The 21305-nt window shown below is 44.1% G+C and overlaps 1 protein-coding gene and 1 long non-coding RNA gene across 2 annotated transcripts in view; one reads left to right on the top strand and one right to left on the bottom strand.

The window, feature by feature from the left end:
* Positions 1-11922, bottom strand: part of SKAP1 (src kinase associated phosphoprotein 1) — a 329438-nt gene extending 317516 nt beyond the window's left edge. The window contains exon 1 of the mRNA XM_045374939.3: positions 11675-11922. Within this exon, the coding sequence (XP_045230874.1) occupies positions 11675-11698 (24 nt within the window). The 5' untranslated portion in view covers positions 11699-11922. The remainder of the gene's footprint in view (positions 1-11674) is intronic.
* Positions 1143-20576, top strand: LOC135967681 (uncharacterized). The gene is made up of 6 exons (XR_010581852.2): positions 1143-2245; positions 2811-2915; positions 8283-8422; positions 9203-9457; positions 9921-9973; positions 20002-20576. It is a non-coding gene; the product is annotated as an uncharacterized lncRNA (long non-coding RNA).
* The last annotated feature ends 729 nt before the right edge of the window (positions 20577-21305 follow it).

The raw sequence follows: 21305 nt of genomic DNA, 5'->3' as shown, positions 1-21305 counted from the left end.
TTAGCCAGGCTGGTATCTAACTCCTGACCTCAAGTGATCCACCCGCCTTGGCCTCCCAAAGTACTAAGATCACAGGTGTGAGCCACTGTGCCTGGCCTGTTGGGTTTTTTAAAAATAATTTTATTTTGAAATAATTTCAGACTTACAGAAAAGTTACCATAGTATCTAGAACTCAAGTATACCATTCACTTGGAATCATCAATTATTAACTTTGATTATTAATTATTAAATTTAATAATCAATTATTGAATTTATTTTTCATAATGAATAAAATATTAATTACAGAAAAGTAATTAGTACTAGATTAATTTACATTTTTTTCTGAATTTGAGAGTAAATTACCGTCATCATACTCCTTTCCCCTAATAACTTCAGCAGTATTTTCTATGAATGAGGATATTCCCTTAAAAATAACACCCAGTACGAGGCCAGGCATGGTGGCTCACGCCTATAATCCCAGCACTTTGGGAAGCCGAGGCAAGCGGATCACTTGAGGTCAGCAGTTCAATATCAGCCTGGCCAACATGGTGAAACCCCGTCTCTACTAAAAAATACAAAATTTAGCTGGACGTGGTGGCGGTCGTCTATAATCCCAGTAACAGGGGCTGAAACAGGAGAATTGCTTGAACCAGGAGGCGGAGGTTGCAGTGAGCCAAGATCGTGCCACTGCACTCCAGCCTGGGCAACAGGGCGAGACTCCGTCTCAAAAAAAAAACACAAACACCCAGTGCGGTTATCAAAATGAGGAAAGTTAGCAAAGACACATGAGCTCTAATTCAAATATGTGTTGTCATTTTTAGAGAAGTAGAAAGTACTAGGTAAGGGTGGCAGCCTGGGATTAGGTGCATGCATTCATAAAGTCACCCCTCTCTCCTCTCTCTCTCTCCTTCCCCTCTCTCTGCCCTTGTTCAAGGGTTTCCTCTAAAACTAAAGCTGTGGTTGCCAAGGCAGAGCCCAGCTGGTTGTGTCTGGTGTTCCCTCGTGCCCCCACTTGCACCACGCCCACGTGTCGCTGCCCATGCACAGTCCTCTACTGGTAGGCTGGAAGGCTCCTGAACAGGTTAGCTTTGTTTCACAAGGTCCCAGCGACAGGAGGAAGCCCAGTCCACCGGAAGTGAAGGTTGGAGGGAAAGGTGAAGGACAGGAAGTGGGAAGATGACTCCTGGGACCCATAATCATGCATGAGCAGTTCAGAGCTTCCCAGAAGGGAAGAAGACAAGCTGTAGGGGCAGTAAGATTTGCACACCTTGGGTCCTGGGACCATCCTGCTCAGCTGAGTAGAATACCAAACGAGGGTGTCTCTGAGCTGCACTTCACCTCAGCCAGGCAATCGACAGGAGAAGCAGCGAGCGAGACCGACAGACTGTCACTGGCAAAATGAACTGTCACCTCCCATTTTTCAGAGGCACGGCGGGATGAATTGCAGCCTTGAACCGTGCGGCCCGCTGTTGATTGAGTTCCGCTGTCTTAGAACCCCGTCGAACAAGGCGAGTTCATTTCAGACTGACGTACCACCGCTTATCAATTTAGGAGCCAGTAAAATTAACCGCTTCGGAGCTAATTTTCTCCCTCCCCCTGCTTGGATTCTGCATCCAGAAAGGTCACCAAATAAATCTCTCTGGGTCCTGCTAGCATAATGTGCAGCTAGGAGATGGGGTCTCAGAAGAGGAAGCTGAACCAAACAGCCCAGGCCCAAAAGGTCGCTGAGGCCCCCTTACAGCCACGGATTGCGGCAGTGGTGTGTGACAAGTCATGCCTTTGCTAACTCTGCTTTGCCCACATCAGCAGCATCTGCTCCCAAGAGATACTGTGGTTGGGTAGGATTGGGTGACTGAGAATGGAGGTGCTACAGAAGCCCCCCTAGTCTTTCTGCAGAGATCTCTGTGTATTCTTCAGCTTTGCATCCACAGGGCCTTACACATAGTAGGCACCCGCTAAATGTCTATTAAACTGAGTAAGACTTGATGTATGCTTTACCATCAATTGGTTTGAAAAGTTTAAAAAAAGTTAGCATGGACAGGGCCCTGGTGGAGAGAAAAAAAAAGAAATGTTTATCTAGGGATATCTTTACTGTCACTGGACATTCATGGGGCCAGGTCATGCTAAAAATCCTCTGGCAAGTTGAAATGCAGGTCCTTGGAGCAGAGCAGGATGCTCACCAGAACAGGGTTCCTTGTGTCCAGAAGAAAAACTGTCTCATGCCACATTCTCCCCTCACACGCATACAGCTTTTTTGCTCATAAAGGCCCGTCCAGTAGGTCTAATTTACATATCTCAGGGCTTCTCCTCTCCTCTGCATCTGGGACACAAATAGTTTTCTCAACACCCTTTGAACCTCTTGTCACCATGGCAGACTATGGCAGTGATCATTTCTGGAGATACAACCAAAGTGTTCTCAAGATAATTTAAAGGTTTGGACTCTTAGACATGCTCTACCTCTATCTAAAAACATCCACTTTTCACCAAAGGTGCCTCATCTCAGAGGGACAGGGGACATCTGGTTTGGGAGACTTGCACAGGAAATAAAGACCTATGGGCTGGACACGCTGGCTCATACCTGTAATCCCAGCACTTTGGAAAGCTGAAACAAGCAGATTGCTTGAGCCCAGGAGTTCGTGATCAGCCTGGGCAACATGGCGAAACCCCATCTCTACAAAAAACACAAAAATTAGCCAGGTGTGGTGGTGGATGCCTGTCATCCCAGCTACTCAGGAGGCTGAGGTGGGAGGATCGATTGAGCCCGGGAAGTAAAGGCAGCACCGTGAGCTGAGATTGTATCACTGCACTCTAGCCTGGGTAATGGAGTGAAGCCCTGTCTCAAAAAAAGAAAAAAAAAAAAAAAAAAAAAAAAGGCTTGTGAAGATGGAGATGGCTTCTGACAGAAAAGCTGGTGCTCTCTTCAGTAAGGCATCAGGGTAAGGGCCAGATGATATTTTTGCTTCAGCTGATAGCTACCAACAGACCAACTGGTGGGCTCTTATGCCCAAAGAAAATGTATTCACATTCCTGTTGTCTTTGTTAATAGTTTATTTCTGTGTTTTCACTGGGGACTTTTAGCCCTATACCTAGAGTGAGAAGGCTTAGTTTTCAAATCTGACTGTACACTCCCTAGCCCTAAGAATGAGCAAATAACTAACTTATTTAAGCCTCATTTTCCCATCCATAAACCCACACAGATGTTTAAAAGTTTAAGTAACTTTCTGTGTGTAAAAACCTTAATAGACTACAAAGTTATGTATAGATGTTGAAGTTTATTCATTTTTGTCTCAGCAACAAAAGAAGAATATGAGGATGAATGTATCTCAAAATTTGATCCAGCAATTTCACTTCTAGGAATCTATCCCACAAAAATGCTCACAGATATGCAAAAGGATGTATGTGTGAGGAATTTCACTGCAACTTTTTGAAATTCAGAGATAACCTAAATATTGTCAATAAGGAATTGGGTAAATAAATTATAAAATTATGATGCATAGATACTATGCAACACTGTAATAGTTAAAAAGAATAAGAAAGTAAATTTATAACTTTATGGTTGTTATGAGTTATAAAGGCATGAAAGCCAACTTATAAAAATTAACAGATGTGGTTATTATATCATTAAATTCTTGGGTGTTCACTAGCTACTTGAGTCAAGAGTGACCATAGAAAAATACATCCAGCTAAACCTTAGGGAAATATCCAAAACTTTAAACAAAAAGGGACACATCTAATAGTTGCATTTCCATTTACTATATCATGGACATCTGTTCATGTCAGTTCTTAATTTTTATTATTAAAAAAAAATTACACAGAGCCAGGCACAGTGGCTCATGCCTGTAATCCCAGCACTTTGAGAGGCGAGAGGACTGCTTGAGCTCCAGAGTTCAAGACCAACCTGGGCAACATAATGAGACCACATCTTTACAAAAACTAAAAACCACTAGCCAGGCATGCTGGCACATGCTTGTAGTCCCAGCTACTTGGGAGGCTGAGGTAGGAGGATCACTTGAGCCTGGGAGTTCAAAATTGCAGTGAGCTGTGATCATGCCACTCACTGCACTCCAGCCTGGGTGACAGTGAGAGCCAGTCTCAAAACAAACAAACAAAAATCAAAAACAAAACAAAACACATAATAAAACATAGGCCATGGATTATAAAGATAGTTCTCTGGTCTAACTATTGAGAAAAGTAAGATGATTTGTAGGTAGTTGAAGTGTGTTCTCAGGAATACAAATCTATAATATCCTAGCAGTGTAAGTTATAAGTTGAAACAGCCCTAAACCAAGAATCAGGCATCCGGGACTCTTGTCCCAGCTCTACCATTAACTTACTACATGACATAACCAAACCACTTTTCTGGGCCCCAGTGTTATTACGTTTAATTCTCCCAACTCCATGAAACAGGTGTTATTTTCTTCCCCATTTTACAAACAAGAAAACCGGAACCATGGATGGTTTAAGTACTTTGCCCAAGGTCAAAGAACCAGGGCTCAAACCCAGAGAGTCTGAGAGCAAAGCCCATGCTCTCAGCCACCAAAAGCTGTGCCCCATGTTGCTACTGGTGACTCTCAGATGCTGGGTAGACAGCCTGCTCTCCAAAGGTCAAAGGATAGGATTCAAATGGGACTCTGCCTCCAATTCTTCTATAAATTTATTTGTCTCATTATCCAATCACAAAGAAGAGTTTTCACTTCCCTTATCAAGGCTGGCCCTAGATAAAAATAATGAGGTAGCTGCAGCTTGTTCATCCTCCCTTCTCCTCACAGCTCCTTCTTCATATGAAGAAGGAAAGAAATACTGACTCCGTGAAATTTGTTCTGATGCCTCCCAAGAATTTGCCACTCTTTATCTTGTGCATGCACTGAAGATGTATACATGTATACATATACATCTGTGTGTGTGTGTGCGTAGTACTTTCTTGCCTATTTTACATTTGATCCCTCTCCCCAACTAGATCATATCTCCCTAGGAATCACAACTAATTTTCACTCATCTCTGTATCCACAACACCTGACAGAGTGCCTAGTATATAATGAACACTTGATAAATGTTTATTTGTTTGAACGAAGGAAAGAAGTACATTCAACTTGGCGTGGTGGCTTGCACCTGTAATCCCAGCACTTTGAGAGGTTTAGGTGGGTGAATCACCTGAGGTCAAGAGTTCGAGACCAGCCTGGCCAATATGGCAAAACCCCGTCTCTACTAAAAATACAAAAATTTGCTGGGCGTGGTGGAGTGCGCCTGTAATCCCACCTACTGTGGAAGCTGAGGCAGGAGAATTGCTTGAACCTGGGAGGCAGAGGTTGCGGTGAGCCGAGATTACACCACTGCACTCCAGCCTGGGCTCAAAAAAATAAAGAAAGAAGTACATTCACACATTCATGCTGTCCCCAAGGTTCCCAGTGTGTCCCATTGTAGCACCTCACCTAATCTTGCTTTTCTCGGGAACCCTTTCCCCCAGTCAAACTTTGTCAAGCCTAGGCTCCCTTTCTCCTCCAGATCTGCTCCCTGACCTCCAAAATGATAACCAGTTAGCTAATCTCATGTGTAATAAGTGCTAATGAGGTTAGCCGAGGTTAATATATTAATGTATTACTTCTTTTAATAATGTATTTTCACTTTAACTAGAAACAATTCCTTGACCTAATAGAGCCATTTCTAATGGTGAATGCATTATGCCAGCATTCAGGATAAGGTGGGGGCAGATGGGAAATCATTGGCAGGAGAGTTTTAAGGACCCTGACCTAGGCGCCCTAAAACCACATGACCTACCCACTTGTGTAGAAGAGTCACGGAACTAAAATGGCAAAAACACATAAATACTAACACTGCAAGTACATGTGGTCTCTACTGTGACCAAATGAGTTGACCAAGGAAATGAAATTTGATCTGCCACAACAGGAGTCTGGGGTTCCCCACTGATCTTCAAGCCAAGTTAGGGTCACCTGAATGACAGATGCTCCTAAAGAGAAATGAGCTAGCCCTGTGTTTGATTGGTATAGGGCTAGAATGTTGGAGGCAGCAGAAGTAATCTAATACATCTTTCACCGCATAGATGAGGAAACTGAAATCCAGAGAGGTAGGTGACCTGTTCAAGGCCATGAAGTTAGAGCCAAAATTGGGAGAAAATAATTTACTTCCTTGAGCTAATATACAGGAAATATTCTTTTCTATTTTTTTTTTTTCTTTAGGTGGGGTCTCGCTCTGTCACTCAGGTTGGAGTGCAATGGCATGATCTCGGCTCACTACAACCTCCACCTCCTGGGTTCAAGAGATTCTCCTGCCTCAACCTTCCCAGTAGCTGGGATCACAGGTGCGTGCCACCACGCCCAGCAAATTTTTTGTATTTTTAGTAGAGACGGGGTTTCTCCATGTTAGCCAGGCTGGTCTCAAACTCCTGATCTCATGATCCACCCACCTGGGCCTCCCTAAGTGCTGGGATTACAGGCCACCACGCCCAGCCTTCTATCTTATTTAAAGCATCCTACACATTAGTTATTATGAAGCCTATTATTTACCACAGGACTCAACTATTTGAAGGATCTAACCCAAAAGAATCATGGCTAAAGCCTCTGCACAGCAGCAGGCAGCATCATACAAATCTCAGCAAAGTGCGTTTAACTTGCAGAACCCAATTCACATCCAGAATCCTAGCTACATGGGAGTCTGGAAGATGTAGTATTTTACTTTACAGCCTCTGCAGTCCAAAAAAGCACACCAGAAATAGTGGGGATGAATATCAAGTGGGAATTAATCTTATCTAGCATATTATATATTACAGTTTTTAGAACCTTCTTAAACCTTTGTCAAGTTGACAAATTGGTATGTTGTTTTAAATAACATTTATTTGATTATTGGTAAGGATGAGCTTTATGGGGTTTTTGTTTTGTTTTGTTTTTTTGAGGCAGGGTATCACTCTGTCCCCTGCCCACCCTAGGCTGGAGTGCAGTGGTCATCACAACTCACTGCAGCCTCAACCTCCCAGGCTCAAGTGATCTTCCCAACTCAGCCTCCCAAGTAGCTAGGACTATAGGCATGCACCACCACACCTGGCTAATTTTTAGTTTAGTTTTGTTTTGTTTTTTTTGTAGAGGCAGGGTTTCTTCATGTTGCCCAGGCTGGTCTTGAACTCCGGAGGCTCAAACAGTTCGCCCACCTCGGCCTTCCAAAGTGCTGAGATTACAGGTGTGCACCATGGCATCTGGCTAATTTTTATTTTTATTTTTATTTCTGTGGAGATGGGGTCTTACCAGGTTGCCTAAGCTGGTCTGAAACTCCTGAGCTCAAGTGACCCAAAGTGCTGGGATTACAACCATGAGCTTCCATGCCCAGCCAGGATAAACTTTTAAAACCGTATGTACTGGCCTTTCATATTACTTCTTTTATAAATTGCCTTGTTCTACTTTTTATTCATTTTTCTTTAGGGATATTTGTCCCTTTGTTCTTACATATATTTGTAAGAACTCTTTACACATTAAGGATATTAACCCATTAACCAAAGGCCTTTTTTTAAAATGTCAAATTTTGCCAGGAGCTAGCCCTAATTTGATTAATTCCACTGATGGTTCCTTGGTTTGGTATCTCCTGAATATTTACATGTTTGGCTTGTTCCGTAGATACTCAGATGTATAACTATAGTCATGCCTTTTTTCACACACCCCGCAGCAGAACCTGGTTTGCCTGTCAGGGAGATAAGATCACTAGAGAGCTATGCAGATGTCAAAGACAGACACACACCAGGTCTGGGGATCTAGAGATGAAAGCACAGATCCCAGAAAGTGGGCAGTCTCCCTTGTTCAAGAGTATGATGAAGGTCTAAACACCGTGAGGTTAGTTAGCAAGATGAAGTGGAGGAATCAGATCCCAGATGACAAGATTCTGCTGTTCAGGAAGACATTTATAGTCACAGCACAAATTAACAAACACGTCTAAATGGCCTTGATCTTCTTTTATACTTCCTGCCTAGGTAGGAGATTGTGGTCTCAGGAGCTAGAACCACAGATATGAAGAAAATGGCTTTAGTTAGTTAAGAAAGTAGTATATAAAGTAGCAGCTGCATTTAAGTCCTCAACTGTTGTTACAGATATTTAATTTTGCCCCATGTTTTCTCAAATATACTTACTGCTTATCAAATATACTTCTGGCAGAGCTGCCTCTCATGACAGAGACTGAAAAACCAGATTCTTGCTTTCTCAGTTTCCCTTACAACTAGGAATGGCCTTGTCTTAGTCCATTCATGCTGCTACACCAAAATACCTCAGACTGGATAATTCATAACAAGAGAAACTTATTGCACACAGTTCTGGAGCCTGGGAAGTCCAAGATCAAGGTACCAGCAGATTCAGATGAAGTCGTGTTCTCAGCTTCATAGATGGTGCATTCTTGCTGCATCTTCACATGATGGAAGGAGTGAACAAGCTCCCTTGGGCCTCTTACAAAGGTACTAATCTAATTTATGAGGGCTCCACCCTCATGACTTAATCACCTCCTAAAGGTTCTACCTCTTAATATATTGCACTGAGGATTAGGTTTCAATTTATAAATTTTGAAGGGACACAAACATTCAGATTCTATTAGGCCACATGACACAGTTCTGGCCAAGGAGAGGTAAGGAGAAGACTACTGGGAGATGTCTGAGGACATTTTTATTCTAGTTAAAAGGGTGAGTATGCATGAGGTTCCTATTCTTTCATTCATGTCTATTAGTATAGTTGTATGAGCACATGATTTCTTCAACCATGGCAACCATGCAAGCCTAGAGACCAAGAGCCAACACTGAAGGTAGAAAAGCAAAAGGATGAAAGAAGCCTGGTCAGTCATAGTATTTTTCAGCTGATGAACCAAAATAGGACCTCTACATTTCTTATTTTGTGAGAGAGTAAGAACTTTTATTGACGCTTTCAGTTTTTTGTTACCTGCTTCTGCATTTTGACACATTGAAAATATAAAATGATACAGAGCCTGTATCACTGTAAGTATATAAAATATGTTAGTGTGTGGGTAAGGACAGGATGGTATTGGTAGGGGCAGGAAGCAGGGAAATTCTAGGCAGAAAAGGGCAGGGTCCCTGGCGAAGCCTCACCCTCAAGCCTAGAACCGCGGTCCAAAGTGAGACCATGCATTCCTATTTTCCCGCTCAAATGTTGCCTTTTCCAAAATCACCCATGACCTGCCTCACCCCCCATCCTGTACCCATTAAGTCCCCTGGCTCAACTGGCAGGGGGCAAAGAAGGAGAGAAGAGAAGAAGTAGCCAGACATTGGAAAGAAACAGCTTGACTTCAGAGGTGGGACTTGATGGTGGGACTTTGGAGAAGTGTCCAGCAGGGGACTGCTGGACTCCAGGGGAAGATCACCTTCCCACTCCATCCCCCTTCCAGCTCCCCATCCTGCTGACAGCCACTTTTATCAGCAATAAAATTCTCCACATTCATCGCCCTTCAATTTTTTCATGCAACCTAGTTTGCAAGGACTCAGGTATGGGTGCAAAAGGTTGTCACACTGACCCTCCACTGAGCTGTTAACACTTAAGCCATTCATGGACAGCAAAGCTAAAAGAGCACACTGTAACACACGCCCTCTGGGTCTTCAGGGGTTGCAGGCACCCCCCAGATGCTGCTGCAGGGCTGCACAGTTGTGCTCCTGCAAGCACCTGAAAGCACTCACTCTGGCTCCTGCACCTGCTCACTTGCATGCTCTTCCTCCTGTGAGGGATTGAGAGCTGAGGGCTGAGTAAGTGAGGCACCCCTGTTGCAAGGTCCATGAAGGGGTCAAGGAAAATTTCCTGTTTCAGTATGATGACTAATACCAAGACCAGAATGTTCTATAGAGAAGTGTTAGGGGAAAGGGAGAGCAGGGTCCCATTCCTGGGCATTCTGATTTAGTTGACTTGGGGTAGGAACCAAGCCTTGGTATTTAAAATTTTAATTTTATTTTACAGGTGGAGAAACGAAGGATCAAGCAGTGTGACTGGTAGAAACCATGTTATACAAGGTAAGCCAAGAGAGAATTGTGCAAAAATGTCTTCAGGGTCACTTCTTTCCCTAACTTGGTCCCTCAGAGTTCTTTCCACTAGATATCCCGTGTGTTCAACCTAATTCCTATCTGCAATGGGCTTCCAAATATTTCACCCCTATGGGCAGGGCTGTGTGTCATTTCCCTGGCCCCTATCTGGGTCAAAACTCTCATTCCTTCAGGGACTGCTGGACAACTAGCAAACTAATCTTCAGTGTGTTTTACCCAAGGTGTTAATGACAGATAATGGCCTAATGCATTACTCCTCTCAGCTAACATTTCCATTTTAATAGAGCCTTTAAATGCTTTAACCTGAAGGAAACAGCATGAAAAATGCAGGGATAGCAAATATCTGGCACCTTTGCTCCTTCCCTGTTCCTGGAAGACATCTTCAAATGGTCACTAAGGCTTTTCCTGCTATGCCTGGACATACCCTGAGAAGCCCATAGGGCCCTGGGCAGTCCCTACCAGCCAATGATGGGAGTTACCATGTAAGATGAAATCTATTTTCCAACCTTATCGTGAAACAAGTATTTGTCCAGGAGTAAAAAGACCTGAATTCTACTTTGGGGCTCTGACATTACCTGGACATAGGGCCTAAACAAATTTATTAGACATTTCCAAGTCTCAGTTTCCTTAGCCATAAAATGAGAGGACTGGCATTAGAATCAAGCATTTCCAGGCCGGGCGCGGTGGCTCAAGCCTGTAATCCCAGCACTTTGGGAGGCCGAGACGGGTGGATCACGAGGTCAGGAGATCGAGACCATCCTGGCTAACACGGTGAAACCCCGTCTCTATTAAGAAATACAAAAAACTAGCCGGGCGAGGTGGCGGGCGCCTGTAGTCCCAGCTAGTCGGGAGGCTGAGGCCGGAGAATGGCGTGAACCTGGGAGGCGGAGCTTGCAGTGAGCTGAGATCCGGCCACTGCACTCCAGCCTGGGTGACAGAGCGAGACTCCGTCTCAAAAAAAAAAAAAAAAAAAAAAAAAAAAAAAAAAAAAAAAAAGAATCAAGCATTTCCAAAGAATAGTTCTCGATCTGCCAGGGACTCTCAAAACCTGACCTCACAGCTCTCCAAGCTGCTTGCTGCTACCACTTACCTCTCCCCATTTTTGCCTTGCTTCCCACCAGGGAAGGAAATGCACTCCCAACTGGGCACCACATTTCTATCTCTATTTGGGGACCTTCCTGTCCCTGAAAGGCACTGGGAACATAATGTAAAGCAACTTTGGGGACAGCTGCTAAGAAGCCAAATCTTGTGACACTAGGAGTCCAGTCGCGTGGTTCAGAGTCCACAGCAACTTGTGTTGACTATGCAGTCATCAGTCAGAGGGGCAGAGCCTCTGTCTGGAGATGTGTCAGAAATAGGTGTGACTAGTCCCAGACACATCAAGTGGGGAAAAATCAGGTGTGCAGATTACGTTGTGTAAATGCCTTTCTAATTCTCAATGCTCCAGGAAGGAATCTCAGAGATTAAATTAAGCTGTTAACCCTCTAGGCGCTCCTGTCGTTTATTGTTAAGGAATTAATAGGAATGCGGGAATGCAGATGGCCTGGCTGTCAGCTCGGAGAGGCGATTTTTCTGATCTCCACGGACGTTTCCAGCATCTTTCATTAAGCACTCATGTACCAATTTGTCATTTTAACCGGGCAGGAAAGAAATTCCCACTCAACTCCCTACCTCAGGTGCTGGGAGTGCAATCATCCCAGGAGTCTTTCCGGGTTGCGGGTGCAGGGGAGGCGCCCAGGTGACGGGTGTGGGGTGCAGCGGGAAATGGATTCAAAGCCACTCCAGGAAGGAAATCGAATCCCAAAACCTGGTTGTCCTGGGCACAGGCTTCAGGTGACTGCAGAAGATCCCACTCTAGCAATCCTAAACCAAGCAGAGATGTGAAAACTTCTTTCCGCTTTCTCGAGGCGCTCCAGGACGCAGGTGGCGCGCTCAACGCGGGGAGGAGCCACCTACAGGACAGAGGAAGACCAGCAGCTTGGGCTCGAGATTTCAACAGTCTGTGGCGCGGGCTGATGAGGACGGCCCCTCCTCCTCCTGGTGTAATAGTCCCTGACATTTATCGAATGCTCTTCTCGTGCCAGACACTGTCCTTAGCACCTGACATGTATTAATGATTTTAAACCTCACAACAACCCTATTAGGTAGGTGTTATTTTCATCTTCATTTTATGGAATAGAAAACCACAGCTCCAGGAGAGAGAGTGATTTACCCCAAGTCACCCAGTTAGGAAGTGGGAAGTGGAGACTCCCACCCTGAGTAGGCACTAAGGCGGGTGTGGTGGGATGGTTAGAGTCGGGTGCAACTCTACTCGTGGTTCACAGCATTCAACTCTATGGGCCCTCAATTCTGCAGCTTTGGTTTACCATTTTTTGAGACTTGCTTACTCGTCCGGAGAGGAAAACGTTGCTAAGGTAATCATAACCTTGTGTAATTTTTAAAGAGATGGAAAAAGACAAACATCGCATATTCTCACTTATTTGTGGGATCTAAGAAAACACTTGATCTCCTGGAGATGGTGGAAGGATGGTTACCAGAGGCTGGGTAGTGGGGGCCTGGGAGGGAGGTGGGATGGTTAATGGACAAAAGAAAAAAAACAGAAAAAACGAATAAGACCTAGTATTTGATAGCACAACAGGGGGACTATAGTCAATAATACTTTAATTGTACATTTTGAGACGACTAAGAGAATAACTGTATTGTTTGTAACACAAAGGATAAAAGCGTGAGGGGATGGATACCCATTTTCCATGATGTAATTCTTACACATTGCGTGTCTGTACCAAAATATCTCATGTGCCTCATAAGTATATACACCTACTACGTAGACCACAATATTTTTGAAAAACCAAGGCAAAAAAGGGGACACAGTGGAGCAGGGATGCTAGAGATTGTATATCTCTCATCAGTTCATTTTTTCAGTTTATAGATGAGTATGAGAGAGGTAAGGGACCCAACCATGTGCACACTCTCAGTGACAGGGCAAGAACTGGAACCCCAATCTCCTCACTCCCAGCCCAGTGCTTTCCCCCCATGCTGCATTCATTCTTTAATCATCCATAGACAGGACGGGTTCTGTATATGGGATGGAAAGTAATCACATACAGTGTGGCTTCAGAGGCTCCAGGCCCACCCTCTGACCAAAATACCCATTTCCTTTTTTTTTTTTTTTTTTTTTGAGACAGGTTTTGCTCTGTTGCCAGGCTGGAGTACAGTGATGCAATCTTGGCTCACTGCAACCTCCACCTCTGTGTTCAAGCAATTCTTCTGCCTCAGCCTCCTGAATAGCAGGGATTACAGGCATACTCCACCACACCCAGTTAATTTTTGTATTTTTAGTAGAGATGGGGTTTCGCCATGTTGACCAGGCTGGTCTCAAACTCTTGGCCTCTAGCGATCCGCCTGTCTTGGCCTCCCAAAGTTCTTGGATTATAAGTGTGAACCACCATGCCCAGCCCAAAACATACTTTATAAAAAAAACCCTGGTGGCTGTTGCCTAAAATTCCACCATTAGTGACTCATTTTATTCTCTAAGATTTTGATCCTATCCACTTAGGACCAGTAAGGCTTTTGACTGTACGGGTCGGAGTTAGCTCAAACGGTTACCTCCTCATGCCGGACTTTCTGACTGTTGGCCATCGTTTCATGTGTATGTAATTGAGTTCTAAAGCAGTGCTACTCAAAGTGTGGTCCACAGGCAGCAGCATCAGTGTAATCTGCATGCTTATTAGAAACACAAGTCATGGCTTTCACCCAGACCTACTGAGTCAGAATTGCCGTAGTTTTCAAACTTCTGTGTATGTGCTTAAGTTCTCACCTGAAGAGCTTATGAAAACACAGTTTTCTGAGACAACTGTTCCCCACCTCAAACCCAGAGATCCTAATTCAGCAAGTCTGGGGAATGCACGCCAAAATTTGCATTTCTAACAGGTTCTCAGGTGATGCACCTGAGACCAGGTACTGCTGGTCTGGGAACTACACTTTCAGTAGGACCTAAGGAGTTCCTGATAACAGATATTGGGGAGGGAGAAAAGGGAGAATGAGCACGCTGAGGTAGGAGAAGGAAAGGTTATCACCAAGGGTGCCAAGGGTACAGAATATGAAGCCTTGGAGTCAAAAACCGCTGAGGGTGTGAGTGCACAATCACGTCTTTCCATTTGAATACTTTCAAATATTAAGATCCTTAAGTGATTCAATACCATGCATGCATGTTTGTTAGCTGAATTTACCTAGCCTATGGTAAAATCTGCTCTTGCATCACCTTTTGCTGAGCCTGCCTGTCTCAGTTACAAATGAAAATCTTCCCAGTCCCCTCTGACCATCAGTTAGCTTTCCAATTTCATTCCAGAGTTAACTGCGCTGTAGCAGCAGACAAAACTGGCCCGATGGCAGGAATACTGTTCCCCGATGGTATCAGAGCCATCTGTATTTATGTTTGCTGTGTGACTGTCACTTGTATACAATCACGCAGAGACTCTGATATTAAGACTTAGCCTGGAAATCACCCCCATGGCACAGCTCTGGTGGAAAAGAAAAGGGGCTTCAGTGGCAACCAGATATCAAACACAAATTACATTGCCCTTGTACCAAAATAGGCATCTTTAAGAAATCATGTCTTCTGGTCTTCCTTTGCTATACTTCAAGTAATATGGTACCCAGAGGAACCCAGAGAGATAACAACCTCTTCTATTTGTAAAGACCACTTGTGAAGGAAACTCCATAACCTCCCTGTGGTGGAGTGTATTATTGCTCAGCAAACATTCATTCTCCTCTATTCTCCTCCATGGGGGGAGCAAATTTCCCCACTCCATTGATGATAGGTCTAGCCATGTGACTTTTTTTGGCCAATGGAATGTAAACAGAGGCTTTAACTCTACTTGCTTGGTTAAGCTTGGTTTCTTGCACCTCTACCCTTTGCCATGAGAAGAGCATGCCGTTGTCACTTCGGCCTGAGCCCCAGAATGAGAAGTTACATGGAGCAGACCTGAACAAGATTCACAACCTGGAACAGAATCACTGCAGCCGATCCACAAACCTGTGAGCAAAAAATAAATGTTATAAATCTCTGAGATTTTAGATTATTTGTTATGCAGCACTATTTTAGTAAAGTTGATACACTCCCTCAGGTACCTGTTCCACTGAACTTTTGCTGCAAAGTTCTTCATTGTGTCTAACCTAAATCCCTCATGCATTAATGCAAAGATCTATCTCATTTGTGGTCCAAATGAGGAATCACTAGATTATATTCTTGATTCTAAATGTCCAAATCTAGCTTGAATTGTTTAATATACATTTAGATGAATAAAACAGAGGTACATTCAGGGAATTATTTGTATTTACAAAGTATCATTTATGCTTTTCCTTATTGGAGCTATTAAAAGGTGGGTCCTTAAGAAGTGATCATCTTCAGGAACCAGAAAAGTAGCAAAGGGAGAGATAAGAATTTGGAAGCCTAATTAAAATATTATAGAACTGGGCCAGGCACGGTGGCTCATGCCTGTAATCCCAGCACTTTGGGAGGCTGAGGCAGGCAGATCATGAGGTCAGGAGTTCGAGACCACCCTGGCCAACATGGTGAAACCCTGTCTCTACTAAAAATACAAAAAATTAGCTGGGTGTGGTGGCGTGCACCTGTAATCCCAGCTACTTGGGAGGCTGAGGCAGGAGAATCTCTTGAACCCAGGAGGTGGAGGTTGCAGTGAGCCAAGATCGCACCATTGCATTCCAGCCTGGGTAACAGCAAGATTCAGCCTCAAGGGAAAAAAAAAATTATAGAACTGACTTATTTTCTCTTAGCTTTCTTTCCTAGCAGTTTATAAATTATTTATTTCCTAGCAGTTTGCAATTATTTTATTTGCCTATTTTCTTTCTGTTTATTTGTCTGTCTCCCCCATTAGAAAGTGTTTCCATAAAGGCAGGAACAATGTTTGTCATGTTCACAACTTTATCCTCCAGTACTCAGCAAACTCTGGCATGTAGCAGTCACAAAAAAAAAAAAAAAAAAAATTCAGTAGAGACAGGGTTTCACCATGTTGGCCAGGCTGGTCTCAAACTCCTGATTTCAGGTGATTCACCCTTCTCAGTGGGTGCTGGGATTACAGGCGTGAGTCACTGTGCCTGGCCAAAAAAATTTTGTTAAATAAATTCTTTCTAATAAGGCATGCCACTAGACCAGGTAAGGGGGAAATAGTGAAAACCAGATAGGATTTACAGTCTAAACATCTGGCTTCCACACTATGTGATCTTAAGTAGTTCCGTGGTGTCTTACTCTGTTCCAGCTGCTGCAACAAAATACCATAGACTGGGTGGCTTATAAACAACAGAAATTTATTTCTTACAATTCTGAAGGCTGGGAAGTCCAAGATCAAGGGGCTAGCAGATTTGGTGGCTGGCAAAAGCCTACTTCTTCACAGGTGATGCCTTCTTGCTGTGTCCTTACATGGTGGGAAAAGCAAGCTAACTCTCTGGGACCACCTCTTTTATGAGGGCACTAATCCCATTCACGAGGTCTCTACCGTTAGGACCTAATCGCCTCCCGAAGGTCCCACCTCCTAATACCATCACCTTGGGGACTAGGATTTTAGTGTATGAATTTGGGGGAAACATAAAGATTCACTCCATTGTAAATGGGCACCTAATTATGAAAAACTTTGAATCATAATAATACTCAGTCAATGAAGAGCCACTGAGGAATTTTGAGCTGCGGAAGGACTAATCAAGACAGCATCTTGATAGCTGGGCATGTAATCTCAGCTACTCAGGAGGCTGAGGCAGAAGAGTCACTTGAACCTGGGAGGTGAACGTTGCAGGGAGCCGAGATTGTGCCACTGTACTCCAGCCTGGGCTACAGAGCAGGACTCCGTGTCAAAAAAAAAAAAAAAAAGACAGGCTTGAGATGATGTATGTGATTGCTGTGTTCAGAGATGGTTTAGCAGAGAGAGGGAACAGTTAGAAGGTAATTTCAAAGTGAAGGAATAAGGGCCTAAAGTGTAGGGTGGCAGTGGAGGTGAAAAGGAATGAGATTGGGATGGATGGAAGATTCAATAGTTCTATCACCTAATGGGAAAAGGAGGCAGAAGAGAGAGAGTGCCTAAGGAAGGTCCATGATTTTATACCTGTATAGCTGAAATGATAGAAGTGCTCTTAATAGATATATGGAAGTTGGAGAAGAGGCCAGCTGTGTTTGGGAGAAATGATAATGTATTTTAGACGATAGAATTTAGACAATGGCTGGTTATCAAGCGAAAATGCCTAACCCTTAGGTAGAAATTCAGGACTAGGCCAGGCACAGTGGCTCATGCCTATAGTCCCAGCACTTTGGGAGGCCAAGTAGGGTGGATTGCTTGAGTCCAGGAGTTCAAGACCAATCTGGGAAACACAGCAAAACCCAGTCTTTACTAAAAATACAAAAACTTAGCTAGGCATGGTGGTGCACACATGTAATCCCAGGTACTTGGGAGGCTGAGGTGAGAGAATCACCTGAGCCCAGGAGGTCAAGGCTGCAGTGAGCTGAAGTCACAGCACTGCACTCCAGTCTAGGGGATCAGAGTGAGACCTTGTCTCAAAAGAAGAAATAAAAGAAAGAAAGAAATTCAGGACTACACATTCAGAAAGAAGTCAGAACAGAAAACCACTTGTGGTCATTGGACTCCTGGAGGTGACAGGTATAGGAAGAGAAAAGCCAGAGACTGAAGCCAGTCTTGTACACTGCCTAGTTAGCAAGGGCAGGTGGGGGAAACGTGGCTGGTGAAAGGGATAGAGAAACAAAATCAGCAGAGGGTCTCAGAAGCCAAGAAAAGGGAGAATTTTGTGGGCTTTTTTGTTTGTTGTTTTATTTTTTTGGTTTTTGTTTGTTACTTTCTTTGTCTGCTGGGATTACAGGCATGAGCCGCTGCGCCTGGCCGGAAAGGGAGAATTTTGATGTCCAGCTCTGTCTCCTCTGCGACCAGCATTGGCTGTCAGACTTCTTAGGGAGCTCTCCTGTAGGAGCAGAGCGTAACATCCTTTAACCAGGCTGACTTGTCTCTAACCACCTGGGTGGCTGAGGGAGTCCCAAGGCTTTGTGAGCCTTTGAAAGAAAAATCCAGGGGAGGGAAAATGGAGAAATGTAATCAATAACAACAAGCCTTATTTTTTCCACTTCATATGCTGGAAGCAGTCAGGGCTGTAGCTGCTGCTATGCTGGGCATACTCTGGATATTCAAAAGGTCATCTGGCATAGAGACAGGCTAAATTATGGCTGGAGTATATGAATCTGAGGAGGTTCTCCATTAACATTTATTAGGAATTGTCATCACTTCAACTCAAATGGGCCCCAGATGTGGAAACCCCGGCTGCCCCAGACTTCTCTTCTGGGCTGCAATCTCTCCTCTGATTTATTGTTATTAAACATGACCAGATTTTGTAGAGGGGAAAATTGAAGAAAGCAACACACACATGGGGAACCGTTGGGTGGAGGCTGCCAAGAGAAACAAACCATTTTATAATTTCTGGTGGCAGTGGGAACACATGGAGATGAGAGCTATTGTTATGAGACTCCATAGAGCCTATTTCCTAAAAAAGACACAGATCTCAACTTCCAGGCAGTCTGTTCCAAGGGCAAATGTCCTAACCCTGAGGATGAGAGAGGGGCAATTGAAGATAATGAGAAAGGCTAAGAGTAGAGAGTTAGTGCTTAGAATTCGGGAAGCCATGGCAGGGATCCTCTTCCTTAAAATATATGACCTTACAGGGTGGATGGTTTCCTGGGGGGTCATCACACCCCCACTGGATGTTAGGTCATTATACTTACCAATAATGTTTACTCTCCCATTGTGTAAAAATTGCAAGGGATACCAAGAAGGCAAAATTAGAGTCCCACCTCTGGTAATCTATTTCATGTCTTTACTCAACATAATTTTATGAAGCACATCCCAGGTATCAGGCACTACTCAAAGTGCTGAGTGAATATTAGTAAATGAAAGAGACAAAGTCTATGTTCTCTGAGCACTCACAAATCTGTAGGGGACAAACTCAGGAAGTAATTGAAAATTAGCTACTAGACAAAAGTGTATAAAAGGAAGGCAGTTTCAAGAAAGACACTGTGTTAAGAGTCAGAACACCTGAACTCCAGTCCTGGCTCTACCACCTAAGAGTCTTATGGCTTTAGATGAGTTGGTACATTATTTAACTTTTGTGACCCTTGATTGTTTTTTGGGTTTTTTTGTTTTGTTTTGTTTTTGTTTCTGTTTTGAGACAGGGTCTCGCTCTGTCACTGACGCTGGAGTGCAATGGCGAGATCATGGCTCATTACAGCCTTAACCTCCCAGGCTCAAATGACTCTCCCACTTCAGCCTCCCAAGTAACTGGGACTGCACGGGCATGCCATCATTTGGGCTAATTTTCATATTTTTTATAGAGACGAGGGTCTCACTATGTTACCCAGCCTGGTCTCAAACTCCTAACCTCAAGTGATCCTCCCACCTCAGCCTTGCAAAGTGCTGGGATTACATGCATAAGCCACTGCACCCGGCCAAACATGAGCTTCTTGTTTGCAAAATAGTAATAAACCTGCCTTAACTGATCTCACGGGTTTGTGTAAAAATTAAATGTGGTAATGTAATCAAAGAGTTCCTTATAAACTAAATTGCTGTATGGCGTCAGGTTTGTAAGTGCCAAATAAGTGGAATGGTGAGTGTTATGGGATGGTTCATTTGCTTGCCGGGAACCTGGGGACACATCCTCTTCTGCTTTCTTTCAGGAAAAGGGGCAAGTCGGACTATTCCCAGGCCACCAGACACATGCCCCTTGGGGAGTCTTTTACTAGTAGAGTCTGAATATCTGGTGCTGACTTCACTAACAAGCTGTCCCTAGGAAGCCCTCACTTACTGTGGCTCCTGTTGTTAGAACTGTGCATGGAAATTATCCCATGTGGGAACTACGGTAAGTGAACATAGATAATGAGAAAAGTCTCAGAAGCGTTACATCTAATTATTGTTCTTGCATTGTCCTCCTTTCAGAAAATTGTCAACATTCCTGGCTAGGCATGGTGACTCACACCTGCAATCCAGCACTTGGGGAGGCCAAGGTGGGCGAGTCACTTGAGTCAGGAGTTCGAGACCAACCCTGCTGCTACTAAAAATACAAAAAATTATCTGGGCATGGTGGTGCATGCCTGTAATCCCAGCTACTTGGGAGGCTGGGTCAGGAGAATCGCTTGAACTGAGAGGTGGAGGTTGCAGCAAGCCAAGATCACGCCACTGCACTCTAGCCTGGGCAACAAAGTGAGACTCTATCTCAAAAAGAAGAAGGAGAAGGAGAAGGAGATTATCTATATCCCTGAGGAGGAGAAATTGTACTTAGGCCATCTTGATCCAACTTCCAGCTTTACAATCATTGCCCCCCACCATGCATACATCATACATATATAACTGCTAGCACGAATACCTGCGTCATATCTAGAATTAATGGGAATAGTCCTAGGGCCAATTTTTCTTATATCAGGCAAGCTGAACAAGGGTCCAAGAGATAAGGCCACAGCTGCTTCCTCCTGCTTTAGAACAGAGCTAAATAACCCCATTCCTAAGTCTTGTGAGTCATTGCATCCTTGCCTTATAAGGAATGAAGACTTAACCTGCTTCCTGGCACTCGTCACTAGCTGGGTGAAGATTTCCATTAATCCAGAAATGGGAGCCTCTCTGGCTTGTGTGTGTCTAGGAATGGACATACCACCCACGATTTTACTCCTGGTGGCCAATCGGTTCTGCACACAAACACAGGCACATCTTTTATTTAATGCTCAAGATTTGTGAACAACTCCCAGAGCTACACCTTCCAAAGGGCTTGCATCAAGTGCTGGTGAAGGAGCAGGGACCTCTATCATGGTCAGAGCCCATCAATAATGACACCCTGGCAGCTCTAAAATGTCCACAAGTGGAATGGCCATTCAGCTACTCCATGCAGTGAAAAGCTCTAATGGGGAGTGGGGGCACTTCTCTCCCCAATGCCATCCCATGGCTTGGCTGAAAACTTTTTTCTTTTGGGAGATCACTGGCTTTCTCCAGCAACCTTGACTATAAGGATGAGGATGAGGAGAAAAAAGAAGTACTGCCGGGCATGGTGGCTCGCGCCTATAATCCCAGCACTTTGGGAGGCTGAGGTGGGTAGATCACGAGGTCAGGAGGTCTTGACCAGATGGTGAAACCCTATCTCTACTAAAAATACAAAAAAAAAAAAAAAAAAATTAGCCAGGCGTGGTGGCAAGTGTGTGTAATCCCAGCTACTTGGGAGGCTAAGGCAGAGTATTGCTTGAACCAGGGAGGCA

The sequence above is a fragment of the Macaca fascicularis genome, chromosome 16 (assembly GCF_037993035.2).
Source record: "Macaca fascicularis isolate 582-1 chromosome 16, T2T-MFA8v1.1".
NCBI lineage: Eukaryota > Metazoa > Chordata > Mammalia > Primates > Cercopithecidae > Macaca > Macaca fascicularis.
The sequence above is the reverse complement of the archived record's forward strand: the minus strand, read 5'-3'. Positions and strand labels throughout refer to the sequence as shown.